The sequence below is a fragment of the Ranitomeya imitator genome, chromosome 2 (genome assembly GCF_032444005.1).
Source record: "Ranitomeya imitator isolate aRanImi1 chromosome 2, aRanImi1.pri, whole genome shotgun sequence".
Classification (NCBI taxonomy): domain Eukaryota; kingdom Metazoa; phylum Chordata; class Amphibia; order Anura; family Dendrobatidae; genus Ranitomeya; species Ranitomeya imitator.
In genome coordinates this window covers 416,769,169-416,788,097 of record NC_091283.1, presented here as the reverse complement: position 1 = coordinate 416,788,097, position 18,929 = coordinate 416,769,169, and the positions used below count along the sequence as shown (strand labels likewise).

General features: G+C 46.8%; 1 protein-coding gene across 1 annotated transcript in view; it reads right to left on the bottom strand.

The window, feature by feature from the left end:
• Positions 1-14,329, bottom strand: part of SLC38A10 (solute carrier family 38 member 10) — a 76,760-nt gene extending 62,431 nt beyond the window's left edge. Inside the window, exons 1-6 of the mRNA XM_069750763.1 lie at positions 13,124-14,329; positions 9,651-9,768; positions 8,901-8,946; positions 8,464-8,557; positions 7,853-7,996; positions 6,106-6,230 (exon numbers count right to left, since the gene is read on the bottom strand). Coding sequence (XP_069606864.1) covers positions 6,106-6,230; positions 7,853-7,996; positions 8,464-8,557; positions 8,901-8,946; positions 9,651-9,768; positions 13,124-13,213 — 617 coding nt within the window. The 5' untranslated portion in view covers positions 13,214-14,329. The remainder of the gene's footprint in view (positions 1-6,105; positions 6,231-7,852; positions 7,997-8,463; positions 8,558-8,900; positions 8,947-9,650; positions 9,769-13,123) is intronic.
• Between the last annotated feature and the right edge of the window lie 4,600 nt (positions 14,330-18,929).

Sequence of the window (18,929 nt, the reverse complement as noted above, 5' to 3'; positions counted from 1 at the left end):
AGCTTAAAATCACCTTAAAAAAAGAAAAACGTTCTGCAATTTTTAAATAAGCTTTTAAATGTATCACTATTCTTTTATATCTCCGCTTGCAGCCAGTGAAGGGAAACATTACGTATTTACCTCCTGAGGCCATAAGCCCTGTTATAGACCCAATACTTCCAAGAGCTGAAGCACTTTCATTATATGGTGCTGCAAACCCTTATAACTTCGATCTAGCGGTGTCCCTCCCCACCATTACTAGTATCTCCCCCCCCTCCATCCCGCCCGTAGCTCGGCATTCGCTCCCTCTTCTCCTCCGGAGATTTGGAGTGACTGTGCAATGTTAACATTTCATTATCAACGTGTGAGAAAATGTACGAGCTGCCACTAGATGCGAAGGGCCGGGGCAGGCGCTGACAGATGACGGCTGGACAGGACACCAGAGGAATGAGCAGCTACCCAGGACGGGGCAGCAATGTGGCACTGAGGATTTGCAGACTCTGAAGGGGTAAAAATTCCCATGTGATGCATCTGTACGTTATAGGGTATTAATATAGAGGTTATCTAGCCCTTTAAAACCAATGGCCTATCAATATAGATCGCTGGTTGCAGTACGAGGTATTGATGCCTATAATCATTTCCATTATTATTATTATAATAATTTCCATTACACATTATTCTGCAGCTCTGTGTTGGATTATCAGATGCCAGATTAAAAAAAAATGTCACCAGCAGTAAGAGAGGAAGGGATTACCCCCATAACAATGACCTGGGACCCCTCAGTTATCACTCAGGAAGCACCTCACTGTCCAGTCATATGTGGTGGTCACATTACCAATTACAGGGGTAGAGGCAGATTTGACATTCAGGAGATGAGAAAGCTGAGTGACAACAAAGTTGTCACCTAATTCTCTCGGAGCCCTTGTCACAAAATTACCACCTATGGAGGAATAGGTCCAACCGTAGTTGAGCTAATATCAGAACTCAAGTGCTGCATCTTGCGGGGGCAGGACGGCCAGTATATGTACATGTGGTGGGGATCCTGGCATCTCTTTGAGTGGTCAGTCTTACCCCTCCCTCACTTTATGACCTTTGCTTAACTCTCTACATCTGGTCTCCCATACCCAGCCACCTCCTCATTCACACCTGATTGCCCTTAACTGGGGATATATTCACATGCAGGAGTCTGCTATAGACTCAGTCTGCTGCAAATCATCTTTTAACTTCCATCTTTTAAATTACATCTTTTTAATTATGATTCTGAAAATTACATCTTTTTAATTATGATTCTGAAAATTACATCTTTTTAATTATGATTCTGAATTAGACTGAATTGGACTGGAATTGACTGGAAGGTAACAGACTACTAACCACTACAATGTTTCGGTTTCTTTTCTCTTTCACCCCCATACTACTTTCCTTCTTACAATCTCCTGCAATCCCTCCTCCTAGTAAGGAACTAGTCATTTCTCCCTCAATACTCCCCAGCCATCTCACCTTCTCCTCAGAACTGTTCCTCCACATACAATCCTTTTTATCCAGACACACACGGCCGCATCATGTCCTATCCTGCTCCCACCTTCTAATGATCTGTCTGTTACTCCTCATTGCTGGTGACATATCCCCAAATCCCGGCCCTCCTCAATTCATCCCCACACTCGTTTCTAACCCCCTGCCACGATCCTCCGCATGTTTTCCCAACCACGACAACCTCATACCCATTCATCCAGCCCCCACTCCCCAGCTCCCCCTACTTGGAGCACTATGGAACGCACGCTCCATCTGCAACAAACTGACATTTATCCATGACCTCTTCATCACCAACAAACTCTCCTTCCTCGGCCTCACTGAAACCTGGCTCACCCCCTCTGACTCGGCCTCTCCAGCTGCGCTCTCCTATGGCGGATTCCACCTCTCTCACACCCCTCGCCCCAGCAACAAACGCGGTGGAGGAGTTGGCTTGCTCCTGTCCGACACCTGCTCCTTCACTCCAATCCCGCTACCACCCTCCGCTACTCTTCCCTCGTTTGAGGTGCACTCTGTCCGCATCTATTCCCCCTCCAACCTCCAGCTGGCTGTCATCTACCGCCCCCCAGAACTAGCCATCTCCACCTTTCTCGACCACTTCACCACCTGGCTACTTCATTTCCTCTCTGTTGACATCCCCACTATCATCATGGGTGATTTCAATGTCCCCATTGACACTTTCACCTCTGCTACCTCTAAACTTTTATCACTGACTGCCTCCTTTGGCCTCACTCAATGGTCCTCTGAGGCCACTCACAAAGATGGCCACACGCTGGACCTCATCTTCACCCGCCTCTGCTCCCTTACTAATCTCACTAACACACCCCTCCCCCTGTCCGACCACAACCTACTGACATTCTCGTCCCTCTCCTCTCCTAGTGTGCAACCCCCACTCCACAAACTCACACACCCTCGCAGAAATCTCAAACATCTCAACTTACAATCGCTCTCTGAGTCCCTTCTCCCTCTCACAGACATAGCTTCCCTTCATGACACAGATGCTGCTGCCACTTTTTATAACACCACAATAACAACAACACTCGATTCGGCCGCCCAACTCATGCATAGTAAAACTCGTACAATTAACAGGCAGCCCTGGCTGACCAGCCTGACCAAAGAATTGAGACGGGCTTCCAGGATTGCTGAGCGGAGATGGAAGCGATCCCACTCTGCCGACCACTTCACTGCATACAAGCAGTCCCTCGCCAGCTTAAAGTCTGCGCTCACTGCCGCAAAACAAACTTACTTCTCATCCCTCATATCCTCCCTGTCTCACAACCCTAAACAGCTTTTCAACACTTTCAATTCTCTACTCCGTCCCCCCGCACCTCCTCCCTCCCCCCTCATTTCTGCTGATGACTTCGCCTCTTTCTTTAAACAGAAGATCAATACGATCAGAGAAAGCTTTGGCCCACAGCGCCCACTGCCCCTCTTAGCTGCTCAACCCTGCTCCTCCAAAACCAGCTTCTCCACCATGACAGAAGATCAGCTCTCCACCCTCCTGTCAAGATCACACCTCACCACCTGCACGCTTGACCCACTCCCATCCCACCTCATCCCTAACCTTTCCACGGTCTTCATCCCAACCCTAACGCACCTCTTCAACCTCTCACTCACAACAGGTGTCTTTCCCTCATCCTTCAAGCATGCCAAGATCACACCCATCCTCAAAAAGCCCTCCCTCGACCCATCCTCTGTGTCTAGCTATCGCCCAATATCTCTTCTCCCTTATGCCTCCAAATTGCTGGAGCAACACGTCCATCTTGAACTGTCCTCCCACTTCTCCTCCTGCTCCCTCTTTGATCGGTTACAATCAGGCTTCCGTTCCCATCACTCAACTGAAACTGCCCTAACTAAAGTCACCAATGACCTACTAACTGCCAGGAGCAAGCGACACTACTCTGTCCTCCTTCTCCTGGACTTGTCTTCTGCCTTTGACACTGTTGACCACTCCCTTTTGCTACAAATCCTCTCATCCCTTGGCATCACAGACTTGGCCCTTTCCTGGATCTCGTCATATCTGACAGACCGAACATTCAGTGTCTCCCTCCCCCACACCACCTCCTCACTTCGCCCCTTGTCAGTCGGTGTTCCTCAAGGCTCTGTTCTAGGACCCCTACTCTTCTCCATCTACACTTTCGGCCTGGGACAGCTCATAGAATCCCACGGTATGCAGTACCATCTCTACGCCGACGACACGCAGATCTACCTCTCCGGACCTGACCTCTCCTCCTTGCTTACCAAAATCCCGCACTGTCTGTCTGCCATTTCAGCCTTCTTTTCTGCTCGCTTTCTACAACTGAACATGGACAAAACAGAATTCATCATCTTTCCCCCATCTCACTCTACCCCTCCACCACATCTATCCATCAATGTCAATGGCTGCTCACTATCCCCAGTCCCACACGCCCGGTGCCTCGGGGTGATCCTCGACTCTGCCCTCTCTTTCAAGCCACATATCCAAGCCCTTGCCTCCTCCTGTCGTCTCAAACTCAAAAATATTTCCCGGATCCGTGCTTTCCTTGACCGCAACACTGCAAAAACGCTAGTGCATGCCCTTATCATCTCCCGCCTCGACTACTGCAACCTCCTACTCTCTGGACTCCCCTCTAGCACCACTCCAATCCATCCTACACTCTGCTGCCCGACTAATCCACCTGTCCCCCCGCTATTCCCCAGCCTCTCCCCTGTGTCAAGCCCTTCACTGGCTTCCTATCGCCCAGAGACTCCAGTTCAAAACCCTCACACTGACATACAAAGCCATCCACAACCTGTCTCCTCCATACATCTGTGACATGGTCTCCCGGTACCTACCTACACGCGACCTCCGATCCTCGCAAGACCTCCTTCTCTACTCCCCTCTCATCTCTTCTTCCCATAACCGCATCCAAGACTTCTCCCGTGCTTCCCCCATACTCTGGAACTCTCTACCCCAACACATCAGACTTGCGCCTACCATAGAAACCTTCAAAAAGAACCTGAAGACTCATCTCTTCCGACAAGCCTACAGCCTGCAGTGATCCTCAACCTACTGAACAGCCGCACAGCCAGCTCTTCCCTCTCCTAGTGTATCCTCACCCACCCCCTGCAGACTGTGAGCCCTCGCGGGCAGGGTCCTCCCTCCTTATGTACTCGTGTGCCTTGTTATCTGCTCATGTTTAATGTAATTGTCTATATTTGCCCCGTATTCACATGTAAAGCGCCATGGAATAAATGGCGCTATAAAAATGTATAATAATAATAAAAAATAATAACTGTCAGCTAGACTTCCAGGATTGTGAACACTTAGTGAAGGTGCTGAGAGACATACGGCATCTACCAACCCCCCCATCGTAAAGCCCTGATCCCTTTTACAATCAAAGCCCCTGGAACAGGATGGAGATCTACAAGCCTGGCCATGAAATTCGATCTTGGTGACACCAAAAGGGAAGCACGCCCACGGCTGTGCCACCGGGAGACTCCATAAAGCTATCACTCTGGAGAACTTTCTAATCTTTTTATGGCCTTGGCTTCAGGAACGTGGGTCTTACTGTTCCGGCCTGTGAGCGTTGATGTGTGACAGACGCCTAGGGCTGGGAGACATCACCAATAGGTTCGGGCTACAGTGAATTTAGCCACTTGCAATATCTCTTCTAAAGTCCGACAATGCGACCAAAGTCACCACTCTTGGGCCCCCCTAAAGCACAAGGACATACCTGTACATCTGTGCTGGGATCCCCATATATAAAGCTGGCTAAAGAGCAGAGGGCAGATGCCAAAAAAACACTGAAGAGCCAAAAAGGCAATTTTGTACTCGCTGCACCTCCCCCTTAAAAATAGTTATGGGTCTTGGAAGAAAAGAAGGAAAAAACAGGACCATAAAAATGAAAATTGGTGGCAGTGGGAAGATGGTTAAATTGTAGCACCCCTTTAGACTTACTAGCCCCTTGGTACAGTCATATGGTGCACGCCATGGGTCAGTCCCATGTACCACGTCCATGGGCTTGTAGGACAGGAGAACACATTGTGTGATGGGACCCTACTCCCTGAAATGTGTGACATGGGTCATGCACTTACCTGTATAACATGGCAGCCTGGCTGTAGATTATATGTAATATTGTTCATAAAATTATGCTCCTCGCCTCGACAACAGACCCAACAACTGATGTGTATTGGAGAATCTACAGACAACTAGATTAGGCATATTGATCATCAACATGCTCAATTCTTCATTCGCATGTGGAATAGTGCCTGGTGGCGCACTTCCCTCACAGTGGTCAGGATATTCAGCCACCTTTGGGGTATGGGCAGCTTTATATGGTGTCCTATATAATCCGTTGTTAATACATCAGCGTGACACAGGCTACATGACATGTATGTATGATGTGACTCGGCACATGTCCTATGTTATTATTCTTGCCAGAAATCCTACAGACCCCATAATAAGTCAAGGGGATATCATTTGAATGCATTGTATGACGGATCTAGCACTGCTTCCATCGTAAACTAAAATCAATGTGATCATAGATTTAGTCCCACCTGTCCGCTCATGGACGCGCCACGCAGAATATGGAGGTAGATATTTATAATATTCATATCAAGGAAAACAAAGCTACTTACGACTGGCAGGCAAAGGACATGCCAAAGATGGGTATGCAGCGGAAGACGCCCTCGAAGCGGACATAACTGACCTCCTTTGTCCACTCACCACCGAACAGTCCATGCTTGAAAGAAGAGAGCACAATCTGTGTAGGAGAGGTAGGAGATTAGATGTCAGAGTGACATCGGGATAATGTACTGCCACCCCCCACTGTAAACGGCCGATAAATGACTACACAAGTAGGGAGCATGGAGACTTAAAATGCAGACCCACACATCAGAAAGAGCAGAGCTAAGACTTCCTGACACACAGAAATAGACTGCTATGTACTGTGGCGGTCATCCAGCTGAAAAAGACAACAGAAAGCAGTTCTTTCCAGCTACATACCAAGCATAAAACAAAACATTGCAATAATGGCTGTAACACTGCGATGGGATATTTTCTGTATCTGAACAGTTTGCTTCTCTCCTGTCTTGCTCAGTAGTGTTGGCTGACCAGTAACCATAGGTGAATGGGAACATCTGTCAACCCAGCATCAGATTCATTATAAACACTGATCTTCTATACTTGGCCTCAAATATTTGTCCTGATATTGAAAGGTGCAGGCTAAACTGAACTTTGGCCCCATTCTTCATCATTATTGGATCTCAGATATTGATTTTATTTGCACCCATTATGTTTTCCAATAACCATTCCTGGCAGTGTCATGGGGCTCATTAGTATGAACCCTGGGGCTTACCACATCGCTCACCATGGCGGTATAGATATGACTAAATGCCAATGGCAAGAATGCCTCTGCCAAATAATATGCATATGAAACTTCTCCAGTCACTATTAAAGCGGGAGGCAAAAATGCAAAACTCCTGAGCACATCAGCAGGCATATATATGTATGTTAGTACACAGGGACCAGTATTATAAAAGTTGTATTCTTGTACATAGAGACAGTACTATAGTAGTTCTATTCTTTTACATAGGGACAGTATTCTAGTAGTTATATTCTTGTACATAGGAGCAGTATTATAGTAGTTATATTCTTGTACATTATAGTAGTTATATTCTTGTACATAGGGGGCAGTATTATAGTGGTTATATTCTTGTACATAGGGGGCAGTATTATAGTAGTTATATTCTTATACATAGGGAGCAGTATTATAGTAGTTCTATTCTTGTACATAGAACAGTATTATAGTAGTTATATTCTTGTACATAGGGACAGTATTATAGTAGTTCTATGCTTGTACATTATAGTAGTTATATTCTTGTACATAGGGGCAGTATTATAGTAGTTCTGTTCTTGTACATAGGGAAGTATTATAGTAGTTATATTCTTGTACATAGGGGGCAGTATTATAGTAGTTATATTCTTGCATATAGGAGCAGTATTATAGTAGTTATATTCTTGTATATAGGGGCTGTATTATAGTAGTTATATCCTTGTACATGGGGGGCAGTATTATAGTAGTTATATTCTTGTACATAGGGGGCAGTATTATAGTAGTTATATTCTTGTACATAGGAGCAGTATTATAGTAGTTATATTCTTGTGCATAGGGGCAGTATTATAGTAGTTATATTCTTGTATATAGGGGCTGTATTATAGTAGTTATATCCTTGTACATGGGGGGCAGTATTATAGTAGTTATATTCTTGTACACAAGGGACAGTATTATAATAGCTATATTCTTATACATGAGAGCAGTAATATAGTAGTTTTTTCTTAACATCAATATTTTTGCAAGGCTCGGCAGAGCCGAGTAATACATACCACAAACATGAAAACTGTGTAAAATATAAGCGCCATGGCGCTAAAAGATTGGATGGATGCCATCATGTTGCGTTGCAGGCTGAGTGGAAGGACGATGCACAGTGAAACAGCAAACAAAAGGAATATGCGAAAACTTTCCGTTGCCTGCACAAACAGAAAGAAAGCAGATGCAGAAAGAAAATGAATAGACTAACATTAAATATTAGAATACGGCTTGTGCCCGCAACATCGCTTTAAGAGACCACAAGTCTCTGACAGTGAAAAACAACAACATTTTGTGCCACTGAGTCACAGTCAAGGTGGATGTCCTAGTGACAAATCGTTCTAGACAGTGCAGCGATGCAGTGCTAACCATTTATCTGATGCACTCAGCAAGGTCCTGGGCATAAGGTCGGGATCACACTACAGCGAGATACGGCCAAGTCTCGCAGGTTAAAAACAAGCTCTGGCATCGGCACTCCGGAGCGGAGCGTGCGGCTCCATGTATGGCTATGCGGCTGCACGCTGCACTACGGAGTGCCGGTGCCAGAACTTGGTTTTAACCTGCGAGACTCGGCCATATCACGCAGTGTGTGATCCCGGCCTTACGAAGCGGATACGGCCCAATTTACCTGCAGTCCAAGCAACCGAGCAAAGAAGGTGGAACCAAGGTCTCCAATCACGACATAGAACGCTATGCAGGTCCCCAACATGAGTCCAATCATACTGTGAAAAAGAAAGGACATTGAGGCAAGACCTGAACATGAGCAATTTCACCCAATGACAAGGTCGATGGCTAAGATCTGCTTATTAGGAAATTCTGGGCTAATATATGCAGCGTCCTGTTCAAGATCATCATTTTGTGCCTCATTACCGGAGAACTTGCCAGGTACATACATTGCACAGCAAGATGATTGCGGTATATAGGCTCTCTATAATACCCCATTTCTCCTCTGGGGGAGCTGTGGGGAAACTGAACACTTGCTGGCAGGTTCCCCTGCCGATTGTTGGAGGATTTTCACAAAGCTTCTGTGCAACCCATAGAAAGTAACATGTTGTCTCTGCTCACCTGGTCTCCACTAGCATCTTCCCTGCTTTCCCATAGGCATGAAATGCTGAAGAAAATAAAAGAGTAGAATTATACACCCCTTGCTGTCCTGTAAGGTTATATATCAATAACATGGGCATTAGAGGGGAGCAGCAAGGTTCACAGTAACACTGGTTTGACGTTTGCATCAGCTTGGGCGCCTCTTTCGATTACTAGACCCTAGCGACATTATGGGGTCCTTTTAAACACAAGAGCGAGATGCCAGCACTTGAGTGTTGCACTGGAAATTTTGGAAATGGCCCAGCTGCCTCGGAGTAATGAGCGGTTGCCAGCACCAGATGAAAGTCCTAAAAATGTTTTTGCTCATCTCTAGCCGGCCCGATACAAGTTACGCTCACATTTTGTGACATTTAAATCAGTTGTGCACCAAAATTGTTTGATAAATCGGCGTCATGGTGTATGGGAATCTTAGAGAAGTTTTCATCATTTCGTTGTTAAGGTTCATTTATACGAGCTTGGAAAATCCCCTCCTTACAATGAGCCGTTTGGCAGAACAGGATACGTTTTGGTCCCGTACTTATTGGAGGAGCAGGAATCGTGTGCAGAGGTGAAAGAGGAGGAGAAATAATCTCAGGATGGTCTGTATTTAGGGAGGCAAATGTCGGTCTGAGTACAGAGACCCATCTAGACTGGGCTGTGTTTAGACTTGGTGGTCTAATGTGGTGGTGGAGGGTCATAGCAGTGATGGTCGTAGCTGGTGGTGGCTCTTACCGAGACCTGCGTAGGTCCGCCGCTTGCTCATACTGGCCGTCTTCACAAGGAACATGCAGGACTGATGGGTCATCCAGCAGCACAGCATGAGGAGCAGGGTGCCCAGCACAAAGCCGCACTGCAAGAAAAGACATGGGGGCATTAGGGTCATCGCGGACACGTCCAATCATTGCCCGACTCTCAGCTGATCATAGCGGATCCCACAGCAGTGCACCAGGGAGATCATGTCTATTTCTCATCAGTACAAGTCTTCAAGATCACTTAGGTCATTCATCTCCAACCTATGACTCTCTAGCAAGACTATAACTCCCAGCATGCCACAGGTTGGGTACCACTGTATTAGAGGCTCTATAGAAACTAAACAGAAGGGGTGCGATCTTTAACTCCACAAATTGAAATCTTTCAAGATGTGGTCATGTCTCAACGGTTTTCAGTAAGAGTTGATATAGCGCCAGGATTTGCCAAGACTTGATTCCAGGGAATCCAACCTCTGATCTTGAGAAATAAGAGGTTGCATTGCTTTGTCTCATAGTGTTGCAGGGCGCCGCTTCTCTATTTAACCCTCCGTCAGAGGCAATATGTTTCATAACGAGTTTAGGGGCATTGCGCCTGTCCGGCACAGGCTAGAAAACTGGCTATATTTTCTTTTTTAAAAAATTTCACTGCTCTAAAAGTGATCAGATACCTTAATAGGAATGTAATAAATGAGAATACACATAATCAGGTGTAAAATAAATGTTTAATAACCAGAAAAGTAATATGTTTCTATGTCTTGAGCATCCTCCTCACTCTCTCCATCTTGATCTGTATCAGACACATCTGGACATTCTTCCACATCATCTTCTGAATCAATGTCACTTTCTTCCCCTAAATCTTCTAGCTGTAAGGAGTCTGTCACATCATCAAGCAGTATATTTTGCACTTGCTCAACATGAAGGGCATTGGACAAGTCAAATATTCTCCTCGCCATTTCATAAGAAAAGCAGAAGCAAGAGAGAGAATATGTGTCAGGGCGCAATGTGCCTGAGAAGCACACTCTTATTTCTAACTAAACCTTCTATGACAAATCCACAAATTTAGTACTAGCTATTCATAAAACAAGCTAAAAAAACAATTGGGATGAACAAAAACATCAAATTCTAATCGTCAAAGGTGTGACGCATTCAGGGGCAATGAGCCTGAGAAGCCAAAACACTGATATCTGATCTCCTGCAGCTATGCAGCACAAGAGGCTTCTCAGATTTCACACAGCCTTTAGGCTGTGTGCACACGTTGCTGATTTTTCGCAGTTTTTTAGTGATTTTTCCCCGATAAAAACGCTATAAAACCGAAAAAAAAAAAAGCATACATTATGCATCCCATCATTTTTAAGGAATTTCGCAATTTTTGTGCACATGATGTGTTTTTTTCCGCAAAAAAAAACGCAACGCGTTAAAAAACGCAGCATGTTTATTAATTTTGTGGATTTTTCGCAGATTTCCCACTATATAATGCATTGGGAAATGTCCGGAAAAATCCGAAAAAAAACGCACCAAAAAACGCGGTAAAAACGCGCAAAAAACGCATGCAGATTTCTTGCAGAAAATCTCAGGATTTTCTCAGGAAATTTCTGCAATAAATCCTGAACGTGTGCACATAGCCTAAAAGTTATGAAGGTACTGGGAGGATGGTGTTTCCCAGACAAACCACTGAAAATAGAGAAATGAAACTAAGTGAGCTGCGCCTGTCAGATCAGTTGCCCCTGACGGAGGGTTAAAGAATGTATTGGCTACAGTTACCTGCACAGCCAGGAGAGGCGCCGCTGTGCAAGGAACATGGCAACAACTCTGTGCCACCACTAATCTTCCGATCAGTATCTTAGGATCCCAGTGATAACCCTGGTGCTATCCAGAGCCGCACAGTTCTGCTTTGGAAGTGAGGAGACGATGACGTTACGACCCCACGTACCTGAACGATCAGGTGGTAACAAGCACATGTCCTGTTCATTCCAAAGGTGTACTGGTATCATCATCGCTCTGGGCAGCACCAAACAACCCCTTTAAGTGATGACCTACCCTAGCGATATGCCACCACGTACTAAGATGGAGCCAGATGGAGGAGTGGTGGTCACATCCACGGGGTGTCTCTTTTCTGATCCGAACAAGAATGCAGATTAAAAATTGCAGCCCCCCGATGAATGTCGTATAGAGCATCGGGATGTGACCTGATCAGACACGTAAAGCTGCGCGAGCAGGACGAGGTCAGGGCAGCTGCTCCATCTCTGGATGGAAACAAGCTTGTTCCTATTCACTTCAAAAACCTGACCGGCACATCCAAACATAGACTCAGTGTGAACAGGTGCTGAACCTAGAGTCGCCAACTCGTATATAGTTAAGTAAATAAGGCAGCACACTGCAGCGCTAGAACATACAAACTTGAAAAACGAAATATGAACTGCATTACTGCACTAGAAATATGAAAAATGAGAGCGTTTAGCGCATAAAAATGGCCAATTTTATGTGTACCTGGTAGCCCCTTTACGGCATCTCTCTTATACCAGGTCCTAAACTTGCCTACCTCGCTGAGAATAAACGTCTCCATCTGAATAGGTGCATGTGAAACCTCTTCCTAGACTAAAATTCTCTCTCTCTATGGATGGATATTGGACCTGCTGTAATTAAAACACCTGTGGCTAGGAGGCGGAGAGCACGATCAGAAGGCTAGAAAATACATTTCAAAAACCTGACCGGCACATCCAAACATAGACTCAGTGTGAACAGGTGCTGAACCTAGAGTCGCCAACTCGTATATAGTTAAGTAAATAAGGCAGCACACTGCAGCGCTAGAACATACAAACTTGAAAAACGAAATTTGAACTGCATTACTGCACTAGAAATATGAAAAATGAGAGCGTTTAGCGCATAAAAATGGCCAATCGTTTCTAGTTTGTATGTTCTAGCGCTGCAGTGTGCTGCCTTATTTACTTAACTATATACGAGTTGGCGACTCTAGGTTCAGCACCTGTTCACACTCAGTCTATGTTTGGATGTGCCGGTCAGGTTTTTGAAATGTATTCTCTAGCCTTCTGATCGTGCACTCCACCTCCTAGACTACAGGTGTTTTAATTACAGCAGGTCCAATACCCCTCCACAGAGAGAGAGAATTTTAGTCTAGGAAGAGGTTTCACATGTACCCATTCAGATGGAGACGTTTATTCTCAGCGAGGTAAGGCAAGTTTAGGACCTGGTATAAGAGAGATGCCGTAAAGGGGCTACCAGGTACACATGAAATTGGCCATTTTGATGCGCTAAACGCTCTCATTTTTCATATTTCTAGTGCAGTAATGCAGTTCAAATTTCGTTTTTCAAGTTTGTATGTTCTAGCGCTGCAGTGTGCTGCCTTATTTACTTAACTGTTCCTATTCACTGACAGCAAGCAGATAATGGGAACACATTCTGCGGAGACACAACCCCCACACCGCCCCGTACGCTCACCTGCTTGAAGCAGAAAGGCATGGTCAGCACGCTCACTCCCACAATGCTGTTCACAATGTTCATGATCAGTCCCCAATTAGAAGCCGCCATGTCCACGACCAAAAATATATCTAGATACAGCAATTATTACTAATAAAGATTTCAAAAATATATATATATATTGTTAGCTTTTCAGACAAAATATAATAGTTAAAGAAAAAAAAATGACGAAGAGCAAAACATGCTCTGCAAAAAAAAAAAAATGGCACAGCCGTATGGGGAGGAGAAGTCCGAATGAGGAATATTGACAAAACCGGACAGGAAAGCTTATTATTGGCGCGATAGCCCCAAGGGGGCAAAAAGACAAAGATCAGACCCCACAGCAGCAACAGATTTTTAAAGAAATCTAATTTAAGGGCAAAAAAATAGTGACTTACATTTGTAAAAAAAAAAAAAAAAAAAAATTTATTTGTAAGCAACGCAAAAGAAAAACACCCAAAAGGGGATAGAGAGCTAAACAGAAGCCGAGCCACAATTTGTATTTTTTTTTCTTAAGTATATTCAAAATCATAAAAAGAAATCCTCAAGAAATGTAAAAAAAAAAATGTGCAATTTGATTATTAACTTTGGAAAATCCAAAAATAAATAAAAGAATAAAAGTGGTTTTTAAACTTCTAGGAGGCAGTGTGGATTTAAGAAAATAATGTGTATGAAAAAATACCTCACAGTTTGGAAATGAAGAAACGGTGGAAATTAGCTGAAAAATTAGATTTGATCACTAGAAAAAAAAGAAATTCTGTCTAAATAATAAAGAAAAAAAATGGGGAGGAAAGGGGAACCCCCCAAAAAACAGACAGAGGTAGAGGGGGGGGGGGGGGGGGAAAGGATGCAAAAAAATTGTTAAAAAAAAAACTGCAAACGACTTGGTCCAGGCTTCTCCAAGGCAGTGGTGGGTGCACAGGTCTGTTGCTGAGGTAGGAGGCGCCCCCTAGTGGTGGGGCAGCCCTGCTCGTAGTCACATGACCAGCCGGCAGATGACGTGTCCACGGTAAAACACACACAGACGTGGCGCCAGACGTGACGTGTCCGGGACGAGGTGTCGCTCCCCGACTCTACACCCGGAGACCCCCGTCCATCCTCATATCACCATGCGGGGTCCCGCTATGACGCTGCCACCCTGGCGTCTGCTCGCTCCACTTCCGGGGTTTCCTGCTGCTGACTGTATCCAGGATGTGTGACACCAACGAGGTGGAAACCAGGGGACAGAGCGCCATAAGGCTAGAGAAGCAGAAGGCGACATCTGGCGTCTGGGAGGAGACACGTCAGAAAGTGTGACTGCTATAGTATGAATAGCGTTCCGTTCCGTCCTGCTGGAGGCCGGGACTAGAGCAGGTCTGGAGTGGGCGCCGGCGGAGCGCTGCTTAAAGGGGCTGTAAATGCCCTGCTAGGGACCTGCTTGCAGTGCATGCTGGGAATTGTAGTTTTGCAGCAACTGAGAAAGCATGAAATTGGAGACAACCCCATCTCCAGTATCTCTCTGCGACAAAATGGTTCGTAAATTTTGCTGGGAATCGTAGTTTCGTAAAACAATCAATGGAGGGCGCTACAGGTACTATTAAGATCACATGAATCCCTCCATCTGCCCCTCCTACCACACGTATCCCTCCACCTGCCCCTCATATTATTATTTATTGTTATAGCACCATTTATTCCATGGCGCATTACATGCGAGGAGGGGTATACATAATAATAAACAGGTACAATGATCTTAAACAATACAAGTCATAACTGGTACAGGAGGAGAGAGGACCCTGCCCGCGAAGGCTCACAATCTACAAGGGATGGGTGAGGATACAGTAGGTGAGGGTAGAGATGGTCATGCAGCGGTTTGGTCGATCGGTGGTTACTGCAGGTTGTAGGCTTGTCTGAAGAGGTAGGTATTCAGGCTCTTTTTGAAGGTTTCGATGATAGGCGAGAGTCTGATATGTTGTGGTAGAGGGTTCCAGAGTAGGGGGGATACGCGAGAGAAATCTTGTATACGATTGTGGGAAGAGGAGATAAAAGGGGAGTAGAGAAGGAGATCTTGTGAGGATCGGAGGTCGCGTGTAGGTAGGTACCGGGAAACGAGGTCACAGATGTATGGAGAGGACAGGTTGTGGATGGCCTTGTATGTCATGGTTAGGGCTTTGTAGTGGAGTCTCTGGGCAATGGGGAGCCAGTGCAGGGATTGACAGAGGGGAATAGCGGGGGGACAGGTGGATTAGTCGGGCAGCAGAATTTAGAATAGATTGGAGGGGTGCGAGAGTGTTAGAGGGGAGGCCACAGAGCAGGAGGTTGCAGTAGTCGAGGCGGAAGATGATGAGGGCATGGACTAGGGTTTTTGCAGTTTCTTGGTTGAGGAATGAACGGATTTGTGAAATATTTTTGAGTTGAAGGCGGCAGGAAGTGGAAAGGGCTTGGATATGAGGTTTGAAGGAGAGATCAGCGTCAAGGATTACCCCGAGGCAGCGAGCTTGTGGGACTGGGGAGAGTGGGCAGCCGTTTACTGTAATGGATAGATTAGTTGGGGGGGGGTCACGTGAGATGGGGGAAAGATGATGAATTCTGTTTTGTCCATGTTAAGTTTCAGAAATCTAGCGGAGAAGAAGGATTAAATAGCAGACAGACATTGATGGATTCTGGTTAGTAGGGAGGTGATATCTGGTCCAGAGATGTAGATCTGTGTGTCATCAGCATAGAGATGATACTGAAAGCCATGAGATTCTATGAGCTGTCCCAGGCCAAAAGTGTAAATGGAGAAGAGCAGGGGCCCTAGAACTGAGCCTTGCGGGACTCCGACAGATAGGGGGCGAGGTGAGGAGGTGGTCTCCTGCCACACAAATCCGTCCATCTGCCCCTCCTGCCACGTATCCCTCCATCTGCCCCTCATATCCCACCATCTCCCCCTCCTGTCACACAAATCCCTCCATCTGCCACACGTATCCCTCCATCTGCCCCTCCGGCCACACACATCCCTCCACCTGCCACAGGTATCCCTCCATCTCCCCCTCCTGCCACATGTATCCCTCCATCTGCCCCTCCTGCCTCACGTATCTCTCCATCTCCCCCTCCTGCCACATGCATCCCTCCATCTTCCACACGTATCGCTCCACCTGCCCCTTGTATCCCTCCATCTGCCCCTCCTGCCTCACGTATCTCTCCACCTCCCCCTCCTGCCACATCCATCCCTCCATCTTCCACACGTATCTCTCCTCCTGCCCCTCGTATCCCTCTATCTGCCCCTCCCGCAACACGTATCCCTCCAGCTTCCACCTCTGGTCACACGTATCGCTATACTGAATATTACCACATACAGGGGACAAATACTGCCACACCATGACCAGACAACATATTACCACCACATAGTGACCAAATGATACAAGATACCAAGAAACAAATACTGCCACACCATGACCAGATCACATATTGTGTTGCGTGCCTCTGCCTCTTGTGATGCATGCGCTGCCCTGCCCTTTGTGTTATTCACGCTTGCCCCTTGTGACGCTCACACCCAGACCAACCCGTCACACATGTATCCTTCCCCTGCCCCTCGCGTCGTGCGCCCCTCCCCCTTCTTCTGTCTTGCCTGCTCCTCCCATTGGGCTTGCCGCTCTCATCTCACCTGCGCTTGCCATTGCCTCTCTTGTGGCGCCTGATGCTCTCATCGTGCCTGCCCGTGCCCCTGCCTCTATCGTCAGACAAGTATCTGTCCCCCTGCTCCTCCCGTCACACATATCCCTTCTCCTGTCACATATGCCCCTTCTTTTACTCAAGTACCCCTCCACCTGCCCCTCTTGTCACACACGTATCCCTCCTGTCACACACGTATCCCTCCTGCTGCCCCTCGTGTCAGACGCGTGCCCCTCGTGTCAGACGCGCGTGCCCCTTGTGTCACGCACATGCCTCTCCCGCTTCCCCTCCTATCACACATCTATTCGTGGGATATGCAGCTGCTAATCTGCCCTGGCCCTGCTTATTATTCCGAGACCCAAGGATCGGGCTGCTGACCCTGTGCACATTAGATCACATCACGTGAAAATTTACATTTGCTCGTGTTCATAAATGCCATAACGTCAAAGTGCAAATACTGGTGCTCAGGTAATCCCGCCAAGAGGAGTCTTAATTGGCCTCAATATTAGAAAGGTGCGGCCTACGAAGGAAATGAGCCGGACGCCTGTCTTCTTTCTTGGCATCTGTCCTGGCATTGGCATACACCTCATCCTCACTCTGTTTATATATTATATTAATATTTGCCTGGCATTTAATAACCATAGCCCCACTACTGGAGGGCATCAGTGGGGGTGTAAGGGTTATTTATGGGTATACTTGTGGCTTAGGGTGATGAAGGCGTTAATACTGTTGGTCCAGGGCAAGAAAGCGTTTCTATCATTTAATTGTGTTTAATCTTAACATATTCATATTATTTTATGGGTCAGAGCATGGCTTTTCTGCTACAAAGCTCCAAACCCTCTGCACAATTCTTTTCAGCGATAACAAATGTATTCCTGCTGTCGCCACTAGAGTGAGCTCTCTGCATAGGAATTCATACTGTTCCTATTGAACTCGGTAATGCAGCAGCATACAGTGAGCTCCCTCTAGTGGCAACAGTTAGAATGCCTTACCTTTAACCCCTTAACGACCGCCGATACGCCTTTTAACGGCGGCAGTTAAGGGTGCTTAAACCACAGCGCCGTTAATTAACGGCACTGTGGAAAAAGTGAATAGCGCCCCCCAGAGTCGGATTTTCTCTGGGGTTTCGGTTGCCGAGGGTAGCCTAGACCCCAGAGAACATGACTCGGGGGGGGGGGGTTTACCGACCCCCGAGTTGCGATCGCCGGTAATTAACCGTTTACCGGCGATTGCAAAAAAAACCCAAAAAACGCGATTTCCCTTTTAATCTCTCTGTCCTCCGATGTGATCGCACATCAGAGGACAGAGAATTGGGGTCCCAGATAGCCCCCCGATACTCACCTGTCTCCCCTGGTGCTCCTCGTGGCTCCCGATGGGCGCCGCCATCTTTTTCCGGCAAAAAGATGGCGGGCGCATGCGCAGTGCGCCTGCCGGCCGGCACCTGGAGGATCTTTGGGGTCTCGACTGCCGGGGGTAGCAGAGACCCCAAAGAACATGATCGGGGTCGGTTTTACCGACCCCTGCTTTGCGATCGCCGGTAATTAACTGTTTACTGGCGATCGGAAAAAAAAAAGCGATGTGTAATTTTCTGTCCTCTGATGTGATCGCACATCAGAGGACAGAGAAATAGGGGGATTCGGGGACCCTATTATACTTACCGGTGTCCCTGGGTCCTCCTGCGTCCTCTCGTGCCCGCCGACGTCTTCATCTGGAAAGAAAATGATGGGCGCATGCGCAGTGCGCCCGCCATCTGCCGGCCGGCAGGAGAAGAGCAGTTGGGGCTAAAATTAGGGTTAGGGTTGGGGCTAAATTTAGGGTTAGGGTTGGGGCTAAATTTAGGGTTGGGGCTAAATACAGGGTTAGGGTTGGGGCTAAATTTAGGGTTAGGCTTCTTTCACACTTGCGTCGGTATGGGGCCGTCGCAACGCGTCGGTCCGACATACCAACGCATGTTGTGAAAATTGTGCACAACATGGGCAGCAGATACAGTTTTTCAACGCATCCGCTGCCCAGTCTATGTCCTGGGGAGGAGGGGGCGGAGTTACGGCCACGCATGCGCGTTTGGAAATGGCGGACGCGACGTACAAAAAATCGTTATATTGAACGCTTTTTTGTGCCGACGATCCGCCAAAACACAACTGATCCAGTGCACGACGGA